Source organism: Vigna angularis, chromosome 3 (genome assembly GCF_016808095.1).
Source record: "Vigna angularis cultivar LongXiaoDou No.4 chromosome 3, ASM1680809v1, whole genome shotgun sequence".
NCBI lineage: Eukaryota > Viridiplantae > Streptophyta > Magnoliopsida > Fabales > Fabaceae > Vigna > Vigna angularis.
In genome coordinates, this window is record NC_068972.1 from 306,752 (window position 1) to 332,954 (window position 26,203).

The 26,203-nt window shown below is 33.2% G+C and overlaps 4 protein-coding genes across 9 annotated transcripts; 1 reads left to right on the forward strand and 3 right to left on the reverse strand.

The window, feature by feature from the left end:
* Positions 1–2,042: 2,042 nt before the first annotated feature.
* Positions 2,043–6,711, reverse strand: LOC108324180 (uncharacterized). 4 transcript variants are annotated; one of them, XR_008247640.1, is made up of 8 exons: positions 5,946–6,701; positions 5,414–5,469; positions 4,988–5,097; positions 4,705–4,864; positions 4,168–4,260; positions 3,196–3,327; positions 2,565–2,944; positions 2,043–2,477 (listed from the first exon to the last, which is right to left on the reverse strand). XR_008247640.1 is itself a non-coding variant. In XM_017557040.2 (7 exons), exons 1-7 carry the CDS (start codon positions 6,640–6,642, stop codon positions 2,885–2,887), a joined length of 1,308 nt encoding a protein of 435 aa, XP_017412529.1. In that variant the 5' UTR covers positions 6,643–6,701; the 3' UTR covers positions 2,043–2,884. The 4 variants fall into 4 exon arrangements, 2 of the variants coding, with proteins under 2 accessions (XP_017412529.1, XP_052730375.1); XR_008247641.1 differs by having other exon boundaries at positions 2,543–2,944; XM_017557040.2 differs by having other exon boundaries at positions 2,043–2,944.
* Positions 6,712–7,303: 592 nt separating this feature from the next.
* Positions 7,304–10,789, reverse strand: LOC108326607 (uncharacterized). The gene is made up of 4 exons (XM_017560201.2): positions 10,093–10,789; positions 8,537–8,774; positions 8,180–8,357; positions 7,304–7,963 (listed from the first exon to the last, which is right to left on the reverse strand). The coding sequence occupies exons 1-4, from the start codon at positions 10,589–10,591 to the stop codon at positions 7,424–7,426; spliced, it is 1,455 nt and encodes a 484-aa protein (XP_017415690.1). The 5' UTR covers positions 10,592–10,789; the 3' UTR covers positions 7,304–7,423.
* A 3,870-nt stretch (positions 10,790–14,659) lies between these two features.
* On the reverse strand, positions 14,660–19,367 carry LOC108326448 (PTI1-like tyrosine-protein kinase 3). Of its 3 annotated transcripts, XM_017559961.2 has the most exons (9): positions 19,208–19,345; positions 18,931–18,958; positions 18,349–18,526; positions 17,252–17,505; positions 17,005–17,131; positions 16,646–16,919; positions 15,446–15,578; positions 15,275–15,361; positions 14,660–15,130 (listed from the first exon to the last, which is right to left on the reverse strand). In XM_017559961.2, exons 3-9 carry the CDS (start codon positions 18,440–18,442, stop codon positions 15,011–15,013), a joined length of 1,089 nt encoding a protein of 362 aa, XP_017415450.1. In that variant the 5' UTR covers positions 18,443–18,526; positions 18,931–18,958; positions 19,208–19,345; the 3' UTR covers positions 14,660–15,010. The 3 variants fall into 3 exon arrangements, with proteins under 3 accessions (XP_017415450.1, XP_017415449.1, XP_052730245.1); XM_017559960.2 differs by lacking the exon at positions 18,931–18,958 and having other exon boundaries at positions 19,208–19,367; XM_052874285.1 differs by lacking the exon at positions 18,931–18,958 and having other exon boundaries at positions 18,349–18,490; positions 19,208–19,353.
* A 3,340-nt stretch (positions 19,368–22,707) lies between these two features.
* LOC108324940 (proteasome subunit beta type-2-A) lies at positions 22,708–23,985 on the forward strand. Its single transcript, XM_017557894.2, has 3 exons — positions 22,708–22,991; positions 23,065–23,188; positions 23,475–23,985. Exons 1-3 carry the CDS (start codon positions 22,834–22,836, stop codon positions 23,805–23,807), a joined length of 615 nt encoding a protein of 204 aa, XP_017413383.1. The 5' UTR covers positions 22,708–22,833; the 3' UTR covers positions 23,808–23,985.
* Positions 23,986–26,203: the final 2,218 nt, after the last annotated feature.

The following is a 26,203-nucleotide window of genomic DNA, read 5'->3' on the forward strand; positions in this document are numbered from 1 at the left end:
TTTTTATAATAATTTATAATATTCAACAAAGATTCCGAGTGTTTATTCAAATATTCTCTCATCTATTTAAAATTGTCTTAAAAAGACAAAATAAGCTATTTGATAAGATTTGTTATTTTGTATCTTCGTGCTCTTTACACTGCTTTTTTAAAAATAAAAATTTGTTCGTATTTTTAAATTTGAAAAAAAATATGTGCATACAAAATTTAGCAGCATTTGATGTGATTTGAAAATAATTGATGAATGTTTTTGTTTCGTGTCTTTGCAATATAATTGAAACAAATGCATAAAAAAATAAGCAATAGCAATAAACAAATTGTGACTGCAGATCAAGATGGACCCATATTGATTCAAAGGTCAAAGGTTATTCTCTGTCATTAATATCAAATTAATTCATGTTTTTGCCAACATGACATAATAGCTTATAAAATAAAATAAAGATATATAAATGTTATAAAGAACAAAGTCAAAAGTTTAATATCTAAATATTATAATCAAAAGCTACAATAAAATGTTGAAAAAAATAATATATTTGGTTGAAACTTATACAGAGTAAAATTAAACCTCATCTATAAATTACAAATGATTTTTATGATATATCATAAAATAAAATAAAAATAAACAAAGCAAAAGAAAATAAAACAATTATTCTCCTTCTTTTGTTTAACCTAATAAATAAATAAAAATCATATTTAAAAAATAAAGAATACCCATAGGTCTTTAATTCGTACGAGTAGGTATATTTATTGCTTGTAAAATGTTTACATATTAATAATAGTCATCAGTCAAAACACAGAATAAAAAAATAATCATAAAAAATTGTTAACTATACTGGTTCATAAAATTATTGAAATTGAATTCTTGAAAGGACAGTTTAGTAGGCCAAGCACTTGAGATTCCAATTGTATGCAAACCACAGTAAATGTGCTTTACCCTATCTGTATTAATTGGGCTCACCTGAATATAAACTGTAGAAAAAAAAATGGAGAGATCATTCAATGTTTACTTGGTGTAACATATGGTATATTCCTTCAACCCTCGGAGTCCATGATTTGTTACCAAATATATGTTTGTTCTGTCAGATAATTGTTATTACTAATTAATTAATTATTAATTTCCCTTAATTGGTGATTTAAAGTGTAAAAGATATAATGGATTTGATGACAATCATACTATGAAATTATATATCATATTCAATAATTTTTTTCTTTATTTAATTTACTTATTTTGTTGGTGTATAATGAAACTAATTCACTTTTAACTTTTCTCTTATGGTTACATTTTTGAAAATTCAAGTTTATAATGTAAAACAAAATCCTAATTTTATTTTTGTGGAATAAGGATGTACACAAAATACATAAATTAAGCCCCGAGGTTTTTGTGAATCATAGTTAAAAGATGTGAATTTTCATAACTGAAGTTTTCCTGTCCGAATACATTTATACTTAATTGCAGATTTAGATTAATAAGAAAATAAAAAGGAAATACATTTACTTCATAATAACAAAACTATATCAATAATGAAAGTATCTTCTTATTTTGAAATCATTTAAAAAAAATTATATATTTATTTCAATTAAAGGAGTTAGAAAAAAGCTTAATTCTCTTATATAAAGAATTACAACATACATAATATATATCAATGTTGGTAACTATCTATTATTTTCAATATATGACTGTAATCTGTATGTTATTTTCAATTTTCTATTGTTTTAAAATGAAAAAGTACTTAATTGAGTGACTTTTTTATAATATAAAAAAATGAAAATAAACTTTCTAATTAAATATAAAAAATAAAATAAAAACTAAAAAGGCCCGTGCCTCCGCAAGGATCTCGAACTAGCTTCAAACAAAAAAATTTCATGACTATCACACAAAACACCATTTTAAGCCATTTTGCTTAAAATCTTGTGAGTTTATTTGGCTGATTACTGCATTTATCCATTACCATATCATATCTAAGTGTCATTTGTTTCATTAATTAAATTAAAAAAATATTAACCAGGGTCCACTAGGAAAGATGATTGTAAATAAAGCAAGAAATGAAAATATTAATTATTGTATTAGACTCGAAATAATAAAAAATCAATAATTGTAATATTTAAAATAATAAAATGCAGTTAAGTGAATAAAAAACTTATTTCCTATTAATATTAATAATTATTAAGATAATCCTTACAAATAATCTACCACACACGCAGAAGCACAAGCAAAAGTATAAAGAGAATTGTTTAACCTGGCGTAATATAGCATGCGTCTCTCTGCATGCAAACTGACAGACACAGTGCATGTAAACCATCTTGCAAGGCAAAATCCACTCCATCAAATTTCTGTCATCATGTCCCCTCAGCAAGATTCTCCATAAAAATCGCCACCCTTGTGTCACCCAAAGGTCTGGAACACTCGTCAATCAACTAAATCTTCACTTGAATTCATCAAACCTCATGGCGTCACAGCCCTGTGCAAAGCACCCACTCCTGTAAAATATTTTCGTGTTAGCAACTATTTGTAATTACTTATTTTAATTAAACCTTGTGTGTACTTTATTCTTAAACAAGGATCACCCTGGTGCCCGCTGTCATGGTTGTCTGTTTATCAAATGAAGCTAGGTAGCTGTAACAGTGAGGAAGTGATAAGTTTTATGTTAAAGTCAGATGACATATTTGCTCTTTAAATCAATAATGATAAAAATACAATAAAACCATTAAAATGCTAGCATTGGAGACCATAAAAGAATTGTCTTACAATAATATGCGTTACTGAAAGAAACCATTTAAATATTATTGAATAAACAGATGTAATAAAAAACAATTAATCTTGTATATGTTTTAAAGGAATGCATCTTCAGTCAGTTGTTTTTCCCAATCAAGGCTGAAGGCGGAGATTAATTTTCAGGGAGCGTGGTGTCTTCAAGTTGGTCAGAGCTACCATTTTGGGAATGCATCTACACAAAAAAAGGAGAAAGGGGATATATGAGTAGGGAAAATATAGAAGTAGGTTCGAAAGCACTAACTTCGAATAAGAATAAAAAACAAAAACCCCCAAGCGTGTCAAGAACAAAATATATTAGAGATTTGAAAGCCTTCATATTACTCAACGAGGGGAACATTCTTTCAGACGCAATAATATTAAAAATAAATTCTATGCAAGTAATTATCAGTGCAGGATCCGTAAAACAGGATAACAGGTTCGCACCAAACCAAGAGCTTCTCTAGCAATCCTATGACTGTCTTCGCCACAAACTTTACCAAAGAGAAACATAAGGTGTTTTCTTTGTTCCAGTTTCAAGTGCTTTTCGAGGCCCCGACTAACCATCTCCATTTCAGGCTGCATACAAATACCACGGTAAGTGCCAGTAGAAAGTGGCAATACATAAATCATATGCTGCAGCAGACAAGGTTAGAAGATAAATCTTTCTATCTACCTAACGCCTCATCCTAATCAGCATTCCACTAGAGGACGTGACTTGTCAGAGGATTCTGTTTACCCATCTTTGGTGTACTGCTATCGGTTGTTTTAACGGAGTTGTCATTTCACACAGTTATAGATGCTGAGAATATCAGTTCCACTCCGTAATTTCTTTTCACCCAGTGTATGTAGTTGGTGGATTTCTTATCCTTTCCCTCCCCGTACTTCCCTTTTTTTCCAATAAAAACTATTTCTAATGAAGAATAAAAAAATGATAACTGAATTCAATGTTTTGTTATTTGGTACTTGTGTCCTTACTTAAATTCTCCCTACAAATTATTCATTCTTCATTAATGCAAATATTAAGAATTAACAGGTAAATTAAGTTTAGTGAAATAAAAATAAACACGATGAAAGTATCAAATATCTATACAGAATACTACATACAAATGCCACTTGTCTCCTGTTTTAGGTTTAGCGACTTTTCACTCATTTTTTATCACACAAATTATCCGACAACTTTTTTATATCTTTAAAATGGGTTACTCACGAGTTACCTCTGAATTACTTATCAATGATTAAGAACTGGTTCTCACACCACCCGATCCTCCTTCAATGGTGTAGCAGCTAAGATGGTCCTTAACATTAAGAATCAACTTAATAACTACTACAGGAGAAGCTCTTGCATATAAATTGTTCATCCAAGGATGTGCGGAAATCTAATGGAATAAATTGCAAATTATTATTGAAGATACATACTGACGACTCCTCAGGAGGAAATATTCGTAGAAGAAGGCATATCTTTGACAGTTCCACCATAGCCTCAACCTGTTTTCCTTGCATTTCCAGAGCCTGTAATTGAAAAGAATAACAAAACATGAATTTAGAAGTGCATTCCAGAGGGAATTTTTTTTTTTTAGAGAACCAGAGGCCAAATATGAACTTTATGAAAAAGTAATATCTGACTGAGGCCAGAATTTCAGGCATTAAGTTACAATACTTCAAAGTTCGTCACTCATTTTTAAGACCTGCAATCCAATTATAGATTCTACATGCATGCAAGCCAGTGACAACCAAAGGAAACTTAAAAGCCACAATAATGGCCATATCTAATGGCATGGAGTTCTACCATATTCAAAAGAAAGATTTCTATAAACACAAATTAATATAAACAACTATTTAACTGAAAATATAACTGCCTTCACTAATGTTTGTTTAAAAAAATGTCATTTTTCAGAGCCCCAAATGCTTAAACGCAATATTACCATATCGTTAGATTTAGAGTAAGAAAATTACCCAAGCCTGTAGAAGAGAGGAGCGCGTGCGAGCAGCAACAGCGGCAGACACAATTGTTGCAGCACGAACATTTTGAAGGCCAATATTTTCAGCAAATCCAGCAAGGAATTGAGAAGCATCCTCACCATTAATATCAATTGATGTAGAGTAAGTTGGTGCCCTGAATAGAAACAGAGTGACCGCCAGCAAATTTCAGAAAACAGGAGGAGACAGCATGATTAACAGGTGCCGTTTGGCAGTGAACAAAGAGATAGACAAGAATCCAGGGTTAATAATGTCACACCTGCTGCACACATTTAAAACAAAGTTAACAGATGCTCGATACAAGTTGTCCCGGACATTTGTTGGTTCAACAGACACTTGCACACCAGAAGTTCTGCACAGTTGACGTAACTGTTCATGTGTATGGGCAACAAACATTTTAAGTGTCATCAGAAGAGAGACAAACTGATTCCCTTTTATTATAGATTATTTTATTATAAGCACTCATTAATAAAAAAAAATCAGAAACCATCAGCGGTGATTGTTTTTAACATACACAGTATCACTTACATTTCAGAAAATTTTAGAAGAACCATGTTCTAAGGCAAAAAGGCATGCTACTGCAGTAAAATAATGACAACAATCACAACACAACACAACTCATTATATACATTTGATAATTAGTAAATCCCCAGGAGAGAAAAAAAAAAGGTGGAAAAGAACTCACTTGAACTATATCACTCTCCATGATGTCATTCCCGCCCAATCTACTGTTTGTAATTGCTGGAAATCAAGTGGGTGAGTTGCAACTTGTTATAAAGGATGGCAAAACACTAGAGAAATTATTAAATGTGTATCTATACCTACAAAAAAGCACATGAACAGAATCATTATTTATCCCGAGATTGGAACACTAAGAAGTAGGACGAACGAACCACATTATAATTGTTTTTAACAAATTAAATTACCGCTAAACAATGCATTTCGATTAACAGGAATTGAAGATAAAAGCTTATGGAATAGTCACGGACCCCGTTAAAGGGAGTCACTACGTCATCAACTTCTCTGATAATAAGAAGTTGAAATAGGATTTTATTCTGTTACTATAAATAAATTCACTGACTAAAAAAGAGAGATGACATCTCAAATTCTCAGCCTCAAACAAACAACTTTACCTTGTTTCATTTAATCTTTCTATGCTTCTTTCGCAAGAAAATTAAAAAGATAAAGGAATAAAAAGAGGAAAAGAGAAAACAAACCTCGAACCACTCTGTAAGCCTCTCTCTTGTATTCCTCCTGTTCACCCGCATCAAAAACATAGCCGTTGGCATTGACAACGGTAGGCCACCATTCGGGCAATTTTCTTTCAAACCGAACCTTATTCTTCGTGGAGCGCTTCACAGAGTCCCGAACCGCGGGTGATAACGGATTCGAATTGCTCCTCTGGCCCCACGCTACAACCACCTCTTTTCCGCCGAGACTCCGGTCCCTCCGCACCAAAAGAGGCCTATTGTTAGACGCGTTATGACGCCACGACGAAAACCTAGAAATCAATCGGGCCAAAACGCTGAAAACGGAAAACGTGAGCAAGGTCAAAGCCGCCGAAGTTCCGAGGAAATGCAAGGTGGAACGGCGGCAGGAAACGACGAGTCTGCGGTTGTGGTCGAGAGTAAGGAGGGTTTGCAAATCGACGTAAGCGTCTCTTCCGGAAAGTATGAATCGGCGAATGCTAGATTGGAAAGCGGTCAGGGGAGTGAGGTCGATGACAGCTTCGAACTTGTGTTCGGATGAGGAAGAGGTGGAGGTGGTGGCAGGGAGGAAGACCTTGTTGTGGCGTCTGCGGCTGCGGCTTCGGCGGCGGAAGGAGGAACAGACGACGGCGAGTCGGCAGAGGCGACGGCATGGGTAGGGTGGAGGGAAGTGGGAGGGAAGAGTACAAGTGCTGACAGAAAACATATAGCTACTTTGTTTTTTCCTAACACAACAAAACAGCTCTTCCACTTCCCTCCTCTACCTTTATTTATACTTTCCTCCAAACCATAGGCCCAAGCCCAAAATGTAAAAACCAATGTCTGCTTATATACACTATGTATGTAGACAATGCTAATACTAATTAATTACAATTGGCCCCCTGATAATACTTACTTTCTAATTATATTACATATGCTGATTTCCACTCACGTCATTTAAAATTACAAGATTATATTCAAAAGCAAAATTTCATTAAAAGTATTTATAATTTGTCTCTTGTCTCTCTTACAACTTTAATTCAATTAATGATTCACTCCTAAAAAATTATGATTAACTATATTTTTAGTTTCAGTAAGATTATAATCTTTGTCAAAATCTTTAATATATTTTTATTTTTAAACCTTAAAAATAAATATATATAATCTTTTTAATTCAATTATATAAATTTTTTTAACATTTGAGTTTATTACATCAATTTACTCATTCTCATCTCAATGTTTGTTCAAATTTCAATTTTGCATTAAAGTTTAAACGCTAAAATAATTCTTAACCCAAAAATATATTAATTGAGCTACACATTTATATACAGGTTTTGACATGCAATATACACATTCGCACCAAAACAATAATATTAACGCAGAAAGTATTGTTAAAAAAATAGCTTACTATAAAACACTGTAAGTTATAGCCATAGCATGAGTCTCATCGGCTATATATCCCAATTCCAAAAACAGAACGTGTCATAACAAAGTTATAGACTGGTAATTCAGTTTTCAGACTGTCCAAAATATCTCCCCGAAATTGTAGCCAATATATTCAACATTACAACCTCGTCATCCAGGGCAACCTTTCCGGCACGGATGCTAGCACACCTTCGCAGCAGACTCCTGAGAGCAGCACAGGTGTCTGCGTACAGTGGAGTATCAACTGTTGCACAGAGAGCAAAGAGCCACATGCAATCATCTCTTTTAACAGTGTCTGCAGCCTCTAGTAAGCGAATCCGTTTCAGCAGAGCTTTTACCCGGGTTACAGAGTCCATTGCTAAGATTACAGAAAGCAAAGGAGAACTGGGGGAGCTGCTGCTTGTTTGATCAACTGAAGTTTTCGATTCAGTATTCTCTGGAGATAGTGTTCTGTCCTTATCCTCAGCGCTCAAGTTAGCGGGTACATCATTTGTCTTACCAAGTAAGACGTCCTTGTTCATAACACCAGAAATTTCTCCACAATCATTCCCAACTAACTGCGAGTGATGAATACGAAGGTTTCCAGAGTATGTGGCACTTGAACCATCAAGGCATGAGAGATTCTGGAAGAAAGGTTGGGAAATAATGAGCACAATGTGATATAAAAAAATTTAAAGGACTCCAAATACATCCTGTTAAGAACTCCGAATGGGTCAAAGAAGTGGTGCAGGAATTGCACAACTCTTGACTCCTGGATGATGAGAGTATTGGTAATTCCAAATAAATAAATAAATTGAGAAAAAATGACAGCAATGCAATTCATGGCATGATGAACTTACCGTTCTCAGTGTTGAAAATTCAGCAAGAAACACATCCTCCCACTGTTTCAATGGCAACAGATGATCTGGACACTTGGCAATACCTGGAATCTTGGGCATGTAAGCACTCTGTTCCTTGTTCAGTTTGCCTCTATCAAGTTTTGCTACCTTCACTTTTGGCATATGATTTGCCTCCCACCTGCTCAAGAAAACAATATACAGTTTAAGAACCACGTTTTTTTCACTCAATTGGTAAACTACAGCGTCATCGTTTAACAGACCCAAGATATGGAGCTGCTCTAACTTCTAACAACATTGAGAAAGTATAACAGAAAGCAGAGAGAAAAAAAATTGAACTGCTGAGAGTTATCACTATACCTGACATGCCTAAGATATTCCCATCCATCTTCTGGTGGACCAGAATCAAAATTAGGTTCTCCATCAACCAAAAAGGCAGGCCTTTGGATGCTAGCATAATTATCATCACTATCATCATCTTCATCACATTCTTCTACAATCGAGGCCTCATCCTCAATTGAAGAAGAGTGTGACGTAATATTTTCACTACTTCCCATGTGTTGTAATTCACTGTCCCTACTTTGACAATAAACTGCACCTGAAAGCAATTACAAAAACTCAGTACCAGCACTGACAATTTGCTAATAATTTAATAAGGGTTAAAAAGGGAATAAATATATAGTTTAGTATATGTAAATGCAAGAATGATCAGGTAAAGAAATTATGTCCTTCTCATATAGAACACGACGTGGGCAAGAAATCGAAGTTCGTGTTGAAAAATTAACAATATACTTCTCAGCATACAACAAAGCAGAAATGAGCTAAAAAAACAAAGCATCGTCATTACGGCATGACCATAGTAATTATTCAAATCTACAGTCAGATTACTGCACAAGACTTTTCATATACAATGATTTTTACACAAGAAACCATGCACTGAAGTCAGTGCCTAATCAGAACATAGTCTACTGTCAACTAATGTTGCATATTAGATATGTTCCAGGTTCCTTCTGCTCATTCTTCAATGGACAAAGACATTCATATATCTCCATCTTCCGTTAGTAGCAGCCACACCTGTCCATCACAGAAATTGAAAACATCAAATTGACACAATATGAATCACAAAAATCGGAGCAGTAAAGTTTTGCACAGTTTCCCCAGAAAGAAATGCTTATACTTTGCAGTGAAAAGCCTTTTATACCAACGTCCCCCCGCCACCAAAAATTAAAGAAATCTCATTAATAAAAAAAAAAAACTCGGACTCCATTGAAATCACAGTGAAAAGAAATTTGAAATATAATGCAATGACATAATCAACAATAGCCCATACTTATCCCACTGCGTGAGGTTATACAATTGAAGTCAAATTTTCAAAACATAAAATTTATAGAAGTGTCCGTTGAAATCTTACGATTAAAGTCATTTTTAAAACATAAAAATTATACAAGAATCCATTAAAAACTCCAACAGAAAAACCGGAGAAGAGAAAAAGGATAAAAATGGGGGGAAATGGCAACTATAGAATGATGGATGCAGTTACACCATAAAGTGATGAACGGTACAAGCAAATTCGACGTAAAATTACTCTAGTAATTGTCATGTGAACAACAGCAAGGAAAGGAAATTTCAACAGCAAACTCAAGGTACAAGCAAGAAACAGTCAACAATGAGGATCCCGGGTCAAACAAAACACCGACACAACAAAGAACCAACAAATATTTAGATTACAACAAATACATTCGGTGCCAATTTCAGAACATTCTTATCGATAACCAAACAGAACACGTAATCCTGCTACCACCAGATAATTTTTCCTTAAAAAAGACAACTAAAACGAAGAGCCGCACATTAACATAAAGATTCCGTTTCTTGAATTCCGAAACAAAGAAACCGAAATGAAAGAAAGAACGACTTACTGAGGATTGGTTTGTTGTGCGGAAGAGGAGTGGAAGCTAAAGTATCGTACTCGCTGGCAACAGCGCTTTGAAACGCAGCGTGTATCGCTTTCCAGAATTTACGCTGTTGTGTTAGGTTGACGAATCTGAGAGCCTCCAGCTCCTTTCGCGAATACTTATTATTCCCACTCTTGGGCGCGAACTTCGATTTGGGCGGCCTCTCTTCGATTTTCCTCAGACCATGACCGGTGTTGCTGTTGTTGTTCTTGGGTCCTCCTCCTCTTCTTCTCGAAGAGGGCTGCTTTGGTCCTCCGTTCTTGACGACGGAGTCCAGCAGCGCCGTTTCGTCGATGACTTCGATCCCTAAGGCTAAGGAAGCAGGAAGCGCCGTTACCGTTTTGACAGCAGCGTCTTTGGGCGCCAACGCAGATTCGAGCTCTTCCAGCAATCGCTTCTTCTTCATTTCGAGTTCTGCGGATTCAAGAACGGGTTGTTCTTGGGAATCTGAAGCATCACCCATCGCTTCTTCAAATTTTCCACTGCGCTCTCTCTTTCGCACACGAGTTAGGGCGCAAGCTTTTGCACACTTCAACTTATAGCCGTCTCCAGAATACGATTTTTTTTTTTTACGGCGCAGTCAATTTCACTTCCGAAAATACTGTTTAACTTTCGGCCCAACAAAACTCCCATTTCCCGTTTTTATAAATAAATCTAAATTTTACGTATTTTATTTGTATTTATACGTATGTAGTATTCATAAGTAATATTTGTTAACTGAAATAGTATTCATATATATATATATATATATATATATATATATATATACACACACACACACCATTGCCTTAATATAATGTACAATTGTCATAACAAAAGTGCGAACACCGAGTACTTTACAAAATTTCAAAAAAAAAATATAGATATTCTCACCTTGAACTCCTACTTAATTAATTAATTTGATTTGATTTTTCTGGTGTAAATTTAAATAAATATCTGAATTATGAATTTTCATGGTATTTCGTTTATATGATAAGTTGACTTATATAAAGATTTTACATTGAATACTATAAATTCATTTAACAAAATATTTTATTGGATAAAAGATATTGAGTTGGATTTTCTTTGCAATTAGAATAAGTTTAATATAACTCAAACCCAAATAAATTAAATAAAATGGTTAAGTGTGTTTTTAGTTTTTGAATTCTTACATAAAATTAAAATTCATTCATATTCAAATTTTTTAATACGTTTTCAAATTTTCAAAATAAATAAGGTTTAATCCTTTTCGACATCCCTATTTGTGTAGGAATGTCTCAGATAGGTCCTCATTTTGTAAAGTGTATCAAAATGGTCCTTAATTTTGAAAATTGAGATCAATTGAGTCCTTCCCGTTAAGTTGGTTGGACGGCGGTAAAAAAATTGATGAGTGGGATGCTGAGATGACGAAATGTTACTGACGTGGCCACCATTGTCGTCTTTGCATCTTCGCAGAAGCTATTGCGTCTTTGCATCTTCGCAGAAGTCGCCGCAATCATAATCGTGGCACCAGTCTTCACCGCCACCATGGGAAAGGGCTTCTCCTTGTGCCTCTGCCTACGCGCCGTTAGAATGGGAAAGTGCTTTCTCCGCTTCTCGCACCGGAATTTCCGAATGGAGATGGCTCTCTTCTGTTTCTGGGTTTGTTTGCAGATTGTGGTTACAGGTGGAGATGAACGAAGGAGAAGATGATTCGCTCCATGGCTTTCGAACAGCTGCGCGATTTTGATTTTCTCTGTGATTGGGTTTCTGCGTGTTTTCTCTGACAGGTGCGAGGGTGATGAAGGTTAGTGGTTGCGATCATGGCAGCGTCTTCACGGCGGTTTTGTGGCGCTAAGGTTTGGGGGGAGGTTGCGGCGAAGCTTGCGAGGAAGGAGATCGAATCACGCTTGGTGGCGGAGGACGAAGGAATCGCGATTCTGGTGGCTGATACGATTCACGTTTCTACGATGGTGGATAGCGGTGATTTGAAGGTTGACGATGGTGGCTTCAAGGTGGCTGACGACTAGGGTTTTTGGGTTTCCTCCTTTCCCCTATCTGAAACCCTAATTTTGGGTGGGAAAGGGGTTGACATGTGGCAGGTCTTCACTGGTCACGTTATGAATCAGTCAAAGCTGGTCAACAAGACTCTTCTGATGCCATGCCACTTCGTAATTAAAGGACACCTCAGCATCCCACCCATCAATTTTTTTAACGCCATCCAGCCAACTTAGGAAGGACTCAATTGATCTCAATTTTCAAAATTAAGGACCATTTTGATACACTTTACAAAACGAGGACCTATCTGAGACATTCCTACACAAATAGGGATATCGAAAAGGATTAAACCAATAAATAAATATAATCATTTTAACTTAATTATATCAATTTTTTTATATGTTAAATACATTTCATTTCTAATTGTTTAGAAACTAAAATTATATTTAATTATAAATAAAAATATTATAAAATGATCAAAATCAAAATACCACAAAACAAAATGAATACATAAATTCGAACCTTAAACACTTTAATTTAAATACTGAATGATCAAATATATTTATCAAACATGGTGGAAGGTTTCAAAAAATCCAATTATTGAAAACATATAACAATGACATTAATTAAAGAAAAACAATTAGCATGTCATTCATACTTCAGATTTTCAAGAAAGATTCTAAAGAATAAAAGTATTGAACTTGAATATGTTTAGTTATAGTTGATAAAAGTATTGAACTTGAATTGTTTTTTTTTTCAAAAAGATCCAATATTCCTTCTCCACCAAGAGATCCAAAAATCCTTTTTTTGGGTATACACTCCTTATTTTATAATCTAAAGACTTTCATTAAAGTTGATGAATATAGGACAAACTATAACTAAAAGAAAGAGCAAAGAAAATGTAAATATAAGTGTGAATTTTCATATTAATATAAAATTTAAAGAACTTATTGAATTAAATAAATACTACAAAAAGTAACTTAAATATAAAATTCTTGCGAAAAGCAAAACCCCACTTGTAATTATATTAAATAAAAATGATGGTATTAAATATAATAGAAGTGATTGTTATCTAATTAACATTGTTTTTTAATAAAAATATTATGTATTATCAATATTAATATTTTAATGAAAATATTTAATTGTTTTTCACAAAATAATTTATTAACATTCAATGAATTTACTTTGATAAAGGTTAGTATAAACCATACAAAAATCAAAATAAAGAAATACAAAAATGAGTTGATTAGAAATTTTTAAAATTCATTTTATTGAAATAAAATTAAATATGTTAATGTTACATATTTAACTTTTATTTAATATAGTTAGACTTGTTAAATTAATCTATTTTATAAGACTTAATCCTAATTCATGGTCAATTTATAAGTCATACGTTAACTATTTTATTCTTAAAAGTATTTAAATATATTATAGTTCTAGTCATGTAAATCCAAATTGTTTTAATATCTAATTTTTTATTTCTTTTAATTTTATAAAATTGTGTATATTTTTATTGATGATTCTTTGAGAAAAAGTAATTTATTTTTAAATTGAAACGCTTTATATTTTAGAGGATAAAACTAAAATTAAGTTAAAAACTTATTTATATATATAATAATTTTTAAATAGTTTATCAAAATAAATTCATAAATATAAAAAAATAGAAGAAAAATATACTTTTATAATTATATGTAACTTCTGAACTTATAAAAGAACAAGTTATTATAAACATTTTTTTTCTTCTAAAATGGTCTTAATTTTAAGCTTAAACAAATTCAACCTATGTTATATTTTTAACTTTTCAAAGTAATGAAATTATATATCAAAAATATCATTATAATTAAAAAATTATTTTAAATAAATTTTTATAAAACCAATATTATATAGATTATTTAAAAATAATATTTTTTCCAAAAATATAAATTATCTTTTAGTTTTTAAAATTTGTATAAATAATTATTATACTAATTTTAATATAAAAAAACACCCTTTTTTAATTAGATAATAAAAAATTGCCCTTCTGCACTAATTTTTCTTAACAAGATTGTAAAAAGATGTTTAGAAAGAAGAAAAAAATATTAATAAAATATCATATAAAACTTCAAAACTACTGAAAAAATATTACAAAATAAATGAAATAAATAATTAAAAATACATTAATAATAAACTAATTTAATTTTAACAAACCAATCTCACCTTATCCAACCCCAACCCAACCCACTACAACCCACTTCAGATGAGGTTTTGAGATCAAAATAACAGCTTTAAATTCATCAAACAAATAATTTTCTTAACTTTTTGTAAATCTTATTTAATCACTTTCCCCCAAATCCATTTAAACAAACAAAACCTAAATGTCAAATGAGGCATTTAAAAATATCCCCCTATAAACAAATTTTAGTTTTTTATAAATATCCCTAATCCCAGTGAAATGACTTACAGGCATGGGAATATTAGAAGAAAGGATTCATAATGCTATTACCCACCAACCAAAGATTCATAAGTACACGAACACGAATTCTAATCGTACCATAGCGCAGAACAAGAAAATAAAGATAGATAGAACAAGAAGGGATGGGTCTTTCAAGACATGTATCAGCTCAGTTTGATAGCAAGAAACAAATAAAGAATATGAGGGCATTAACGTTAACTGACAAACAACATTACCCACAGATATGCACCACGCAACCCAAACCTATGAGACATCATGGCTCTATATATGTCAGTAGACTCGGCAATACAAGTGCGACGCCATAAATACATGGAATTTAACAATGACATGAAACGAGCCAATCAAATCCTACACATCCAATCTCAAACAAAAATAAAAAATATAGATATATCTGCAGTATTTGATGAAATCTGGAGATAATTGAATCGAGCTGTGCAGAATATGCAGAAACCAAAGTGAACCATTTCATTTGCTTCAACTTTCTGGAGCAGGAGCAGGAGTCTTCAGAAGTGGTTGGAGTGCTTTAACAACAATGCTCATATTCGGCCTAAACTCCGCTTCATACTGCACGCACAGTGCTGCAACAGCTGCAAGCTGCATTGTCAACAATAATTACTGTTAATGAGAGCATCTAATGGAAGATCCAGGCACCAGAACTTTATTCATTAGTCAAAATATAATCTCTGCACAGGACACGTGCGCGTGCAAGTAAGGGGAGAGTGAAAGAGAAACAGGTACCTTAGCAACTCCTTTAGGGGGATATTCTCCCTTCAGTTTTGGGTCAACGCACTGTTTCACTTTATCTTCACTCAATCGTGGAGTAGCCTACAAAAAATACCACGTCAACAAGACCATCAGTGTCAAATGCAAATGCAGAGACGAGGTATAGATTTAAGCAGGAGCACTGACCCATGTGACAAGACTCTGCTGTCCTCGAGGCATGGTGTGGTCAACAGGTTTTCTTCCTGTGAGAAGCTCAAGAAGAACAACACCAAAACTATAGACATCGCTTTTTTGAGTCAACTGCCCAGTCATTGCATATCTGTAAAGTTTGGCAACTCAGATGCTAAGAATCGATAAAACCACATAAAATTTCAGAAGAAAAAGAACTGAGATGACAAACAATAGATTAAAGATAAAAAAAAAATAGCTAAGCAGCCAAAAGTATTAATTGTTTTTGAAAGTTTCTTGAGGAATTCACATGCTTCATTAAGTGGACCAGAGTCCTAAACAACACAAACCATAAAAACTAATAGCAATGATGAAGAAGATACGTCCTTCAACCACATGCTGAGTTAGATTGCAGGATATTCATATTTCAACAGTGAAATATATACTGTTCAGGAACAACATACGCACAAACAAACTTTAAAATAAATGTGAATAAAGACCGTTCAAGGTAAACTGAATCAAAAAAACTAGATACACTGCTTATATTTCCTGTATAAAGAGAATTGACTTCTACTAAATTTAAGTCAATCGTGGAGAGTACAGGGTCAATAAAAAAAAAACTGGTTCACGTCCGAAACCAGTAGTGATACCATGGAACCGCATTCCCTCCTCTCACTACAACTTAACAATCAACACTTGCAGATTTATCATCAAGTAAAATTGAAAGATTGCACACATTTGAATTGAATTCATACAAAATGGAAAGGGAAGCAAGGTAAAGAAACCATAAACAAATTTAATAGACGACTACAAGAGAAATTATTCAATGTCCAATTCCTTGTGATAGGGTGTGTTTGGATATCGGTGGGAACATCCAAACCAACTTTCAGTTTCCGTTTAATACTGTGCCAACATACTTTTTTTTTTCTAAATTTAGTTAGAAGCAAAATTCACCGCAAACTCCAGTTGACTTAAAAGATACAACGAGTTATTTTGCAACTCGAATTGATTTCCTAACTGAAATCCAAGCACATACATAAGCCTCAGTAATAAATCATGAAAGCTTATGTAAAAGGACATCGCACAGGCAGCACTAGAAGTGTAAACATATAAAAAGGTTTATTCATAGTACAGGATAGCATGCATATGAAAATTCAAAGGTAGTACGAAAACAAATATAGATATAAAATGAAGAGCTAGCAGGTTCTTGAAGCTTACTCTGGAGCATGATAACCAAAAGTTCCCAATACACGAGTTGAATGAAGACGGGCAGCCATGTCAGGGGCCTGATTGGAAAGGTTAAAGTCAGCTATCTTAGCCTTGTAGTCTTCAAATATTAGCACATTACTTGATCTGATATCCCTGTGTATAATTGGTGGCTGAACTTTCTCATGTAAATACTCCAATCCCCTGGCTGCATCAACTGCGATTCTAACTCGCTGTATCCAATCAAGTGTTGGCCCTGGTTGTGCACCTTGAACTCCCTTTCTACCTGTAGCATAAAAAGATAACCAAAATCATTGACGGAACTAATTGGATATGAAGTACAAGTTAAGATGGGACATTAAGATACATACCGTGTAATATGTCATGAAGAGAGCCCATAGTAGCAAACTCATATGCAAGTACACGGAGGTTTCCTTCAACGCAGTACCCATGCAACTCAACAAAATTATCATTCTTCAATCTTGAGACCATGGAAACCTGAAATAGCAAACACTGGATGAGAAGACTGATAAATTGACAAAACAATCTAGAATCCAACATACTTGAAGTGTATAAAATATAACAGTTGGTTTCGCCTAGTTGGTAGGAGAGACATGCCTGGGTCAAAAACTCGTTGTTTGATTCTGGTTCAGATGAAACATCAAGCTTTTTCACAGCCACTGCTTTTCCATTGTTTAAGGTTGCGTAATACACCCTTCCATACGATCCTTCACCAATTAATGCCTTTGAACCAAAGTTGTCAGTCTTTTCCTTCAGCTCATCTAAAGATAGGGCTGGAGCTTCAATAGGTGGTGGTGCCTTTTGTGTTTCAGGCTTGACAGGAGCTGACACCTTTGAGCCTTTTTGGTTGTCTGGAGCAAATAATAATTGAAACGTGAGTAATCATTACCAGGAAATGTGCCAGTGATCTAATATGGCGAACTACTTCGAAGCATCTAATTGAAGTCATCATTATATATCGAATAGTAGCACATACAAGCTAACTCTAAAAGAGCTGCCGGAAAGGGGGGTGACACCTAATTTAAATATTATACTACAGGGTACATTAATATAATACAACCATTGAAGATCAAAGAAAATTATCATAAATAATAACCCACAATTTACACACACAAACAACATCAATTTAGGAGCACTGTGAACATAGTAAATGGGGAAAGATGGTGAAACCAGTAGAAAAATAACATAACAGAATAGACTAAAAAAGTAGCAGAATGACTGTCCGGGAGGTTCAAAAGGAGGAAGAAAAAAAAAATGTTCTTACGAAGTGTAAAGGAAACAGAGGTCAAACCATACATAACATTTTGTAATATGGTCAGGGTATAAGGGTTTAACATCAATTACGTTTTTACAGCAAAAAAAAAATATTAGAAAACGAGGGCAAGGTCACACTTTTACCCAAAAAAATCCCCAAACAACAATGTTTTATTTTCTCTCAAATTGGGTATTCGAAGCTCGTATCATGGCAGAGAACGGTTATACGCAAAAAGCCACTGCTATGGCCTAAATGAGTTCTATTGAAAATCGGTACCCTAGAAAGCAATGAAAAAGATCAATAGAAAATAAAATGGAAGCTAAAAGAAATAAACCAAAGATATTCGCGAGAGGAAAATTATGAGCCTTTGGGTATCCTTCGCAGTTTACTTTCGTTGTTTCTTAATGGTAAACAATACGGATTAAACTAATAAACTCACTGTCTCCATAATTCCTTGGGCTTTTCAGGTGTTCATTCTCGTTCGATGGGTAAGACTCCTCCACCTGACAAGTGCAACAAAGCCACCGACGCATCCTTGTCCTCTTCCTCAAAAATAGATCGTCTTGATAAGTTGTATTCCCCTGGCGGACAAAGTAATCAGGAGGAGACGCATGTGACTGCATATAATCACATCAAGAACCATAAATATCCCAAACGTGACGTCATAAGTGAAAAACAAGAAACTCTAAAAACAGGTGTAAAAATAAATAAATTTAAGATATTTCAGCGTTGAAAAGTAACAGTGCCTCATCGCCAGCTATTCGATTACACCATAAAAATTAACGATCAGTGAGAAATGAACCGGGGCACCAAAACCATGAATTTTAAAAAATCCCATTTATCACACTCGTCCTGCATTCTGTCATGACCATGTGCATGATCTGGTGAACGGTGCATGGCCTTTAAAAATCGGAAATCAGGAAATAAAAATTACAGAGGCAGATATGTTGAATTGGAGAGGGAATTGCGGGTGAGAAAGGAAGCGGAGAATTGCAGTGGAAAATTGAAAGGGAATTCTCACCAAATGAGCAGGACGGTGGTGGTAGTCTCTGCGGTCCATCAAGAGGGGAACAATTGAAAGAGAAAAAGGAAATTATAGACGAACCCAAAAAAGGAATGGCGGATTAGAAGCCAAATCGGATTCGCAAAAGCGCAGAACACCCGAAGAGGCCCAAAAAATGAAGAAGCGAAGAAGGAAAGAGAGGGAAATAAGAGAAAGGGGAAAGAAACCAAAATTAGGCATTGAAGAGAAGAATAGCGAAATTAGAGGTGAAAGGAACGGGAGAGAGAGAATTTACCTTAAAGATTATACGATTTCAGATTGAGATGAGAGGAGATTGATGTTTTAGGGTTTGTTTTTGCCAACCCAAGCAACGAATAATAAACAGATTTCAGACCCCAGGAACAAGAGAGAGAAAACCAGGTGTGCTGCCTTTTCTCTTCTCTTCCTTTTATTATTCTTTTTTATTTTACAATTTTTTTTTAATATCAGACACCTTTTTTCATTCCACACCCAATCATTTATTAATAATAATTAACACCATCAAATCTGTTTTATTTCCTTAGTTTTATGCATAAACATTTCTTTCACTTCTAATAATTATCAAACCTTGCTTTATAAATAAAACACAATTACTAAAAAATCTTTGACTTTTTAATGTTGATTTAAAAATAAAATAAATGAGACACTTTTTATTTCTTAACTTGGTAGGAAAGAAAATGAATGATGAGTGGAGAAGGTATCTGTAGCCAACTGTTACTTTTTCTATTTCTAATTTTCTAATTTATAGTTTTATAATTTTATATTGTGTGGGAATGAAAGTAAGACCTTTTCTTTAATTTACCATTATTTTAGGACCTGAGAGTACTAATTATTATTTATTTTTTGCTTTTAATATTGGTGTCGACCGTTGTAATAAAATTGGAGCACATGCTTTTGGATTTTCTTATATTGAAAGAGAATCTGTTCAACTAAACCACTAAAATAACGGCTATATTTTTTCTTTCCAATTAAAGTCATTGCTATCTAAATAAATACCTGAAATAATTCCTTTTTTAAATTAAAAAATAAAAAACTTCGCAAGAATAGCAAAATTTAATAGAAAATAAAAACTCAAAGTTTGACAACTTGAAATAGTATTATTATTATTATTCATCTTAGCTAACATGAATTATAGGGAGCCAAAGTAGCTTACTTTTTTGACACCTATACAATAGTTTAGTTTAAATTTTAATATATTTTTGCTGAGGGAATTTGATCTTATAAAATAAGCTGAAATTGATAGTTATCAAGTTTTTTTTTAGGAACATGAGAAACTTAAATGAATAAATTGGTACTAATATTAAAAATTCCTGTACCATCAAACACTTTCTATTTAATAAGTCATAAGAAAATAACAACATATTTTAAAATTATAATAGTAATTGGCTGGAAAAGCCGACCCGCATAGTTGGGTTAGTTAGTTGAAAAAGAGAGATTAATATATTGAATAATCATTGGTACTTGCAACTTAAACAGGTCAAGATGCTCAAAAAGTAAAACATTATTTTCCAATTGTACAATTTAAATTCACAAGTTATTTTTTATTTTTTTAAGCAAAAAACCTTTAGATTAAACAGTTTTGAAGTCGAAAATAATTTCTGATTATATAATCTGAGTAATATTTTATTTTCAATTTTTTTAGAATACACAGTTTAAAAAAATAAAAGTTACCTTTTTAAATTATATATGTCAAAAATTAAAAATGATTTTCAAATTACACAATCTGAAAATAAAAAATAACTTTCAAATTAAATAATTCAAAAATCAAAAGTTGTAGATATATAACTTAGAAGTCACTTTTTTTTTACTTTTAGATGGTACAATTTATAAGTTTTTTTTTTTTAAATTACTTTACAAATATTTTTAACTTTTAAAGTATAGGATAATTTTTTGAACGCACAACCTAAAAGAGCAAAACAGGAATTTTAATGGAAAGGAAGATGAAAAATATGAAGGTGCATTTATAAATTGCCCAAATTTATGGTTTAGCCCACATTTGTCAGGGTCAATAGTCCAATGAGCCATCTGCATTGGTGAGTCAGACGATAATAAAATTAACAAATCATAACTAATATAAAAATAAATCAAAAGGTTAAAAGAGAACTAAAAGTTGGGAAAACAGAAATGTTAATTTTTTTTAAAGGGTTAAATATATTTTTACTCCCTGTACTATTAAACGATTTTGGGATTTTTGTCCCTCTTTTAAAGTAAGTACATTTTAGTCCTCTTGCTTAAAGGAAACTTTGATTTTAGTCATACAAAATTAACACCGTTAAAAACCAGCTGATGTGGCTAACGGTAGACTGACACAATTTTTGCGTTGAGTCAGTGCTTAGCACAATAATAAAGCTGTACCTTGGTGACCAATTGGTCATGGGCTTAATAAAAAAGTTGGGTTTTTAAAGAGATAACCTCAGAGAAAGGTGGGAGGTGATACGGTGGGGAGATTGGGTGGAAGATGGAAGGAAGAGATGAGGGAGAGAAAGGGAGAAAAGGTGAGAAACACTGACTCAACGCAAGAAAAAAAATTGTGCCAATCTACCGTTAGCCACATCAACTGATTTTTAACGGTGTTAATTTTGTAGGACTAAAATCAAAATTTCTTTAAAGAGGAGGACTAAAATGTACCTTACTTTGAAAGGGACAAAAACCAAAATCGTTTGATAGTATAGGGACTAAAAACATATTTAACTCCTTTTTTTAAATAGTAAAAGTCAAATATGGTCACTGGCTTGTATTAAAAAAAGTATAGTTTTTAACCAATAATATTATTTAGTGAGTTTGTTGGTCTAAATGTTTTTTAATAAAATAATTAGATTTATGTATTTTATTTATTTATACAGTAAAAATAAAAACACATGTGCGCTATATGTGTATAAACTTTTTTATAATTATAAAAATAGATATAAATATCTTTAACAATTTGATTATAGATTATTTTAAATAATTTTTATTTATTTAATTTATAAATTGTTAAAATTAAAAAAACTAATTAAATTCAGAAAAATAATTTCTTGAAAGATAATATTATTCTTAAAAATTATTTAAAAGATAAATTTGGTAAAGAACACTAAAAAGGAAATTCTTTTGCATATAGATATAGATAGATGATTTTATTATTTTAGAGCTGAGTAATTTTTTCCATTTATGATGTAAATCTTATTTATTTCTAAAGTAATCAATTTGTAAAAAATATTTATTTAAAATGTAATCAAACAGTAAATTATCTAAATAACATGAAAAATCCTGAAGTATATATATGTACTTTGATTATTGTTTTTTGTGCATGTAACTTTTTTTCTATTGTTACAACCATTCTTTTGTAACTGTAAAGTAATATACACACGCAAATGTTGACATTATGTTTTCACAAATAAATAATCATTATTTTATTAATATAAAGTAACATATATAAGAGAATTTATCACAAAGTATAATTATTTAAAAAGTCATAATAATAATAATTTCAATTGAATCAATATTCATTTTTTAATTTATTGAGTAATTCTAATTTTTATTTTTTAAAATTAATTTTTATCATTTAATTTTTAAAAGTTTAAGAATAAAAGTTTTGAGTATTTTCTATACTAAATAAATTTAATATTGAATGAATAAAAGTATAATCTTTTTTTGGAAACTTATTAATAATAATAAAAAATAGATTAATTATACAAAAGTTTAACAATAACAAGTAACGAAATGAAATTATTTAAGAAATTAAAATTAAAAAGTTTCTTGCTCAAAGGGACAAAGGAATTTGGGGAGATATAAAGCTTGTGCGGCATCAAAACCTTGCTCAACTTCACTACATTACAGAGAAGAAGCAGAAGAAGAACAAGAAAACGAAGAAGAAGAAGAAAACAAGAAGAATTAGAATCCGACATGGAGTGCGTATTCGGATTGGTCGGAAATGGGTTCGCGATCGTGGTGGCGGATTCATCGGCGGTGCACAGCATCCTCGTTCACAAGTCCAACGAAGACAAGATCATGGTCCTCGATTCCCACAAACTCATCGCCGCTAGCGGTGAACCCGGAGACAGGTATCTAGGATTAGGGTTTCCTCTCCCACTCTTTTTTAATCTTCTTCTTTTCTCTCACTCGCTTTCGTTTTAGGGTTCAATTCACAGAGTACATTCAGAAGAATGTCGCCTTGTATCAGTTCCGTAACGGCATCCCTCTCACCACCGCCGCCGCTGCCAATTTCACACGTGGAGAACTTGCCACCGCTCTACGCAAGGTATCTTCCAAACCCCAGTGCCCATTCTTTTAACGTTCGTAGGTTCTGTTTGTATTAAGTGCTCACGAATCAGCATATAAAACTAACTGAGCTTCTCCTTAGCCCTAAATCAATTTATGCACTTAACTTCTGTAGAAGCTATCTCATCTGATTCCTCCGATTTAGCTCATGGGAGTTTGATTCATTTTGCATTCTTACTCGGTGTTTATGGAGAAGCTTCTCCAAACAATGCCTTGGCTATGCAATTAATTTGGTGTCTCAAATCTTAATCTGTCTTTTTGTTTAGAACCCCTACTCCGTGAACATCCTTCTTGCTGGTTATGACAAAGAGACTGGTCCTGAACTGTACTACATTGACTACATTGCAACCCTTCACAAGCTTGAAAAGGGGGCTTTTGGTTATGGCTCCTATTTTTCGCTCTCAATGATGGACAGACACTACCATAGTGGAATGTCAGTTGAAGAGGCAATTGATCTCGTTGATAAGTGCATTATGGAGATCAGATCCAGGCTGGTTGTTGCGCCACCCAACTTTGTTATTAAAATTGTTGACAAGGATGGTGCAAGGGAGTATGCGTGGCGTGAATCAGTCAAGGACACTCCTGTTCCTTCCGCTTGAGTAACCGTCCCTAATTCTCATCGGACTTTATTCCATCTGCCTATGTTTTTATCCTTTTTACAATTTTTTTTACTGGTCTTGTAATGTCTCTGAAAATCATGGTCTATAGATGATGCACTTAAGTAAGACAGTTTATCATTTGAATTAATATGAACGATGACTAGTTCTCTGCCAGAAATGATTTATTGTGAGGTAGGCTTGATTTTTATGGATGTGGATACTGGCTCCTCCTTGTCTTTGCTGTTGTTGAATGATCTTTCAAGTGTTGTATTCACCCCAGGATTTTAGTTATTTAGGATGTTGGCCAATCTTACCACAGTACAGTAGCAAGTTGTGCAGATGCAGTCGTGTTGGAAAATCATTTGAGAAAAATGTTTAGATAACTCAGTGGTAATGGTTTGTGTGTGTGTGTGTTTAATAACATTCATTCGTTTAATTACCGTTAACAAATTAATATGCTTGTTTATAGAAAGTCCCACTTTCATTTTCAAATAATAAGTATAAATTTTAAACTAAGCAAGGCTGTCACACCCAACAATGTCTAAGTCCACCATACTGGCTTTCCGCATCAAGTTTTATGTATTTTTAATAGAAACTAAATGAATACTATACGATCCATTTTAGTGAATACATTACACAACCCCTTTAGATTTCCAGTGATTGAGTGAATTCCACTAACTAAAAAATGCATGAATCCACAGTGAATCTGTGTGTATCTGAATGATATCTCCAAACAGCCTCTGCATAAGCTTTAGGATGCTGAGCAGATGAAGAGGAGAACAGTTTACCTTGGCCAGGTGTTCCTTTAAGGTAGTTAAAGAAATTGTATGCTTGTTCATTTGAGGAACTTTTAGGTTAGCCAAGATATTGAAAGTAAGAATTTTTTGGCCTAGAAATGATAACGTATTGCAACCTTCCAAGCAGTTTATGATATTATGAAGAATTTGGTGGTAGCACCTTCATGGGCACTTCCCTTCATTTGATTAGCAGAATTAGTGGTTTGCAATGAAAGAAAATAGTATCCTCTAGCATCGATAATTCATATTTTCCTTAGAACAGATATATTATTTGCTTGGAGTTAAGCTAAATCAATGCCCGAGAAAGTGCTTCAAGTTGCCAAGGGTTTTGTGTTTGGGATGTTTTCTTGAGATGCTGATTTGCTTGGTTGCTATTGGACTTAGCCTAATTATTATAATATCGCCCACAAAGAGCAGTAGAGCTACATAACTTGGCCCCAATTCGAAATTTGGTGAGATGAATAATTAGATTTAGATTGATTGATTGAGCCTTGGTCAAGGATAGCCGCTGAAATCTTGGTAGACTATTCTTTAGAGGCCTGGTTCAATCCATAGATGGACATGTGTAATTTAGAGACTGTATTATCCACCTCAACCTTCTCGAAAAGATTGCCTACAAAAGCATTCTTGATGTATACTTGAAGTAATTGCCAGCCTTTTATTGCTGCTGCCAAAGACAAGAACCCTTATTATGGTTAATTTTACAACTGGCTTAGGTGTCTGAAATCTATGCCAACTTGTTGAGCGAACCCCCTTAGCTATCTTGACTTAAACCTTTCGGAAGTGCTAGCTGCCTCGGTGTCAACTTTACTGATCTATCTGCAACTTATTAAATTTGTGCCATAAGGTTGGACAATAGACCATGTATTATTTGTCTCCTAGGCTGATTACTCTTCTTGCATGGTTACCTACCATTTAGGGAACTCGGCAGCTTTTAGGGATATAAAACAGGTTCGTGGGTTTTGGATACTTACGTTCCAAAGGATTTTTATACGAGTGACAAATTATCATAGGAATTGTGGTTAAGTTATAGGACAGTATTGTACTGATAGTTCTGGAGGTAAGTTCTTGAACAGAAATAAACAGACCAGTCCACATTTAAGAGATGCTGGTACTTTCTTTCTAGCAAAGCACTGTTAAACCTTTCGTAACATTTTAATGAAAGTATTACAAGAAACTGAAAATACTTATTGAAGGTGAAGACACGAGGTGAAACACGTAATTGCCTTGTTACAAATCAAATCACCTTTGGCAATCATCTTCAAGGAAGGATGGAGTATAGTAAAGGAGTGAACAAGCCTCTTTTAGAACTATTTGCTTGAATATAAGACGCGTCTAATTTTGATTCGGTAAAACGACATTTAATTTGAAGTTTCCCTTTATTATAATTTATATTTGATGAGTGGAAATCACTCGTAAACAGTACACGAGATAGATGCAATATTACATTGCAGATTATATATCAAAAGAACGTCGATTAATATTATATTCATCTGTATTAATGGAGTGAGCAAAATTTAAAAACAAGCCAGGATTGTAAAAGCTTGAATCCTAGCATATGTTATACAGGACTCTACTCAAGCTGCTAAATTGAGTACA

What these genes read in the sequence shown, in the direction of transcription:
- LOC108324180 (XM_017557040.2), bottom strand. Translation starts at nt 6,642, where the DNA reads ATGTTTTCTGTCAGCACTTGTACTCTTCCCTCCCACTTCCCTCCACCC. An exon ending in CCTCTCTTCTACAGGCTTGG is followed by an intron (nt 4,261 to 4,704) that starts GTAATTTTCTTA and finishes TTTCAATTACAG; the next exon opens with GCTCTGGAAATGCAAGGAAA. An exon ending in CTAGAGAAGCTCTTGGTTTG is followed by an intron (nt 2,945 to 3,195) that starts GTGCGAACCTGT and finishes TTTTTTGTGTAG; the next exon opens with ATGCATTCCCAAAATGGTAG.
- LOC108326607 (XM_017560201.2), bottom strand. Translation starts at nt 10,591, where the DNA reads ATGGGTGATGCTTCAGATTCCCAAGAACAACCCGTTCTTGAATCCGCA. An exon ending in GCACAACAAACCAATCCTCA is followed by an intron (nt 8,775 to 10,092) that starts GTAAGTCGTTCT and finishes AATTGCTTTCAG; the next exon opens with GTGCAGTTTATTGTCAAAGT. An exon ending in GAATATCTTAGGCATGTCAG is followed by an intron (nt 8,358 to 8,536) that starts GTATAGTGATAA and finishes TTTCTTGAGCAG; the next exon opens with GTGGGAGGCAAATCATATGC.
- LOC108326448 (XM_017559960.2), bottom strand. Translation starts at nt 18,442, where the DNA reads ATGCGTCGGTGGCTTTGTTGCACTTGTCAGGTGGAGGAGTCTTACCCA. An exon ending in CCCAAGGAATTATGGAGACA is followed by an intron (nt 17,506 to 18,348) that starts GTGAGTTTATTA and finishes TATTTGCTCCAG; the next exon opens with ACAACCAAAAAGGCTCAAAG. An exon ending in AGCAGAGTCTTGTCACATGG is followed by an intron (nt 15,362 to 15,445) that starts GTCAGTGCTCCT and finishes TATTTTTTGTAG; the next exon opens with GCTACTCCACGATTGAGTGA.
- LOC108324940 (XM_017557894.2), top strand. Translation starts at nt 22,834, where the DNA reads ATGGAGTGCGTATTCGGATTGGTCGGAAATGGGTTCGCGATCGTGGTG. An exon ending in AGCGGTGAACCCGGAGACAG is followed by an intron (nt 22,992 to 23,064) that starts GTATCTAGGATT and finishes CTTTCGTTTTAG; the next exon opens with GGTTCAATTCACAGAGTACA. An exon ending in TTGCCACCGCTCTACGCAAG is followed by an intron (nt 23,189 to 23,474) that starts GTATCTTCCAAA and finishes CTTTTTGTTTAG; the next exon opens with AACCCCTACTCCGTGAACAT.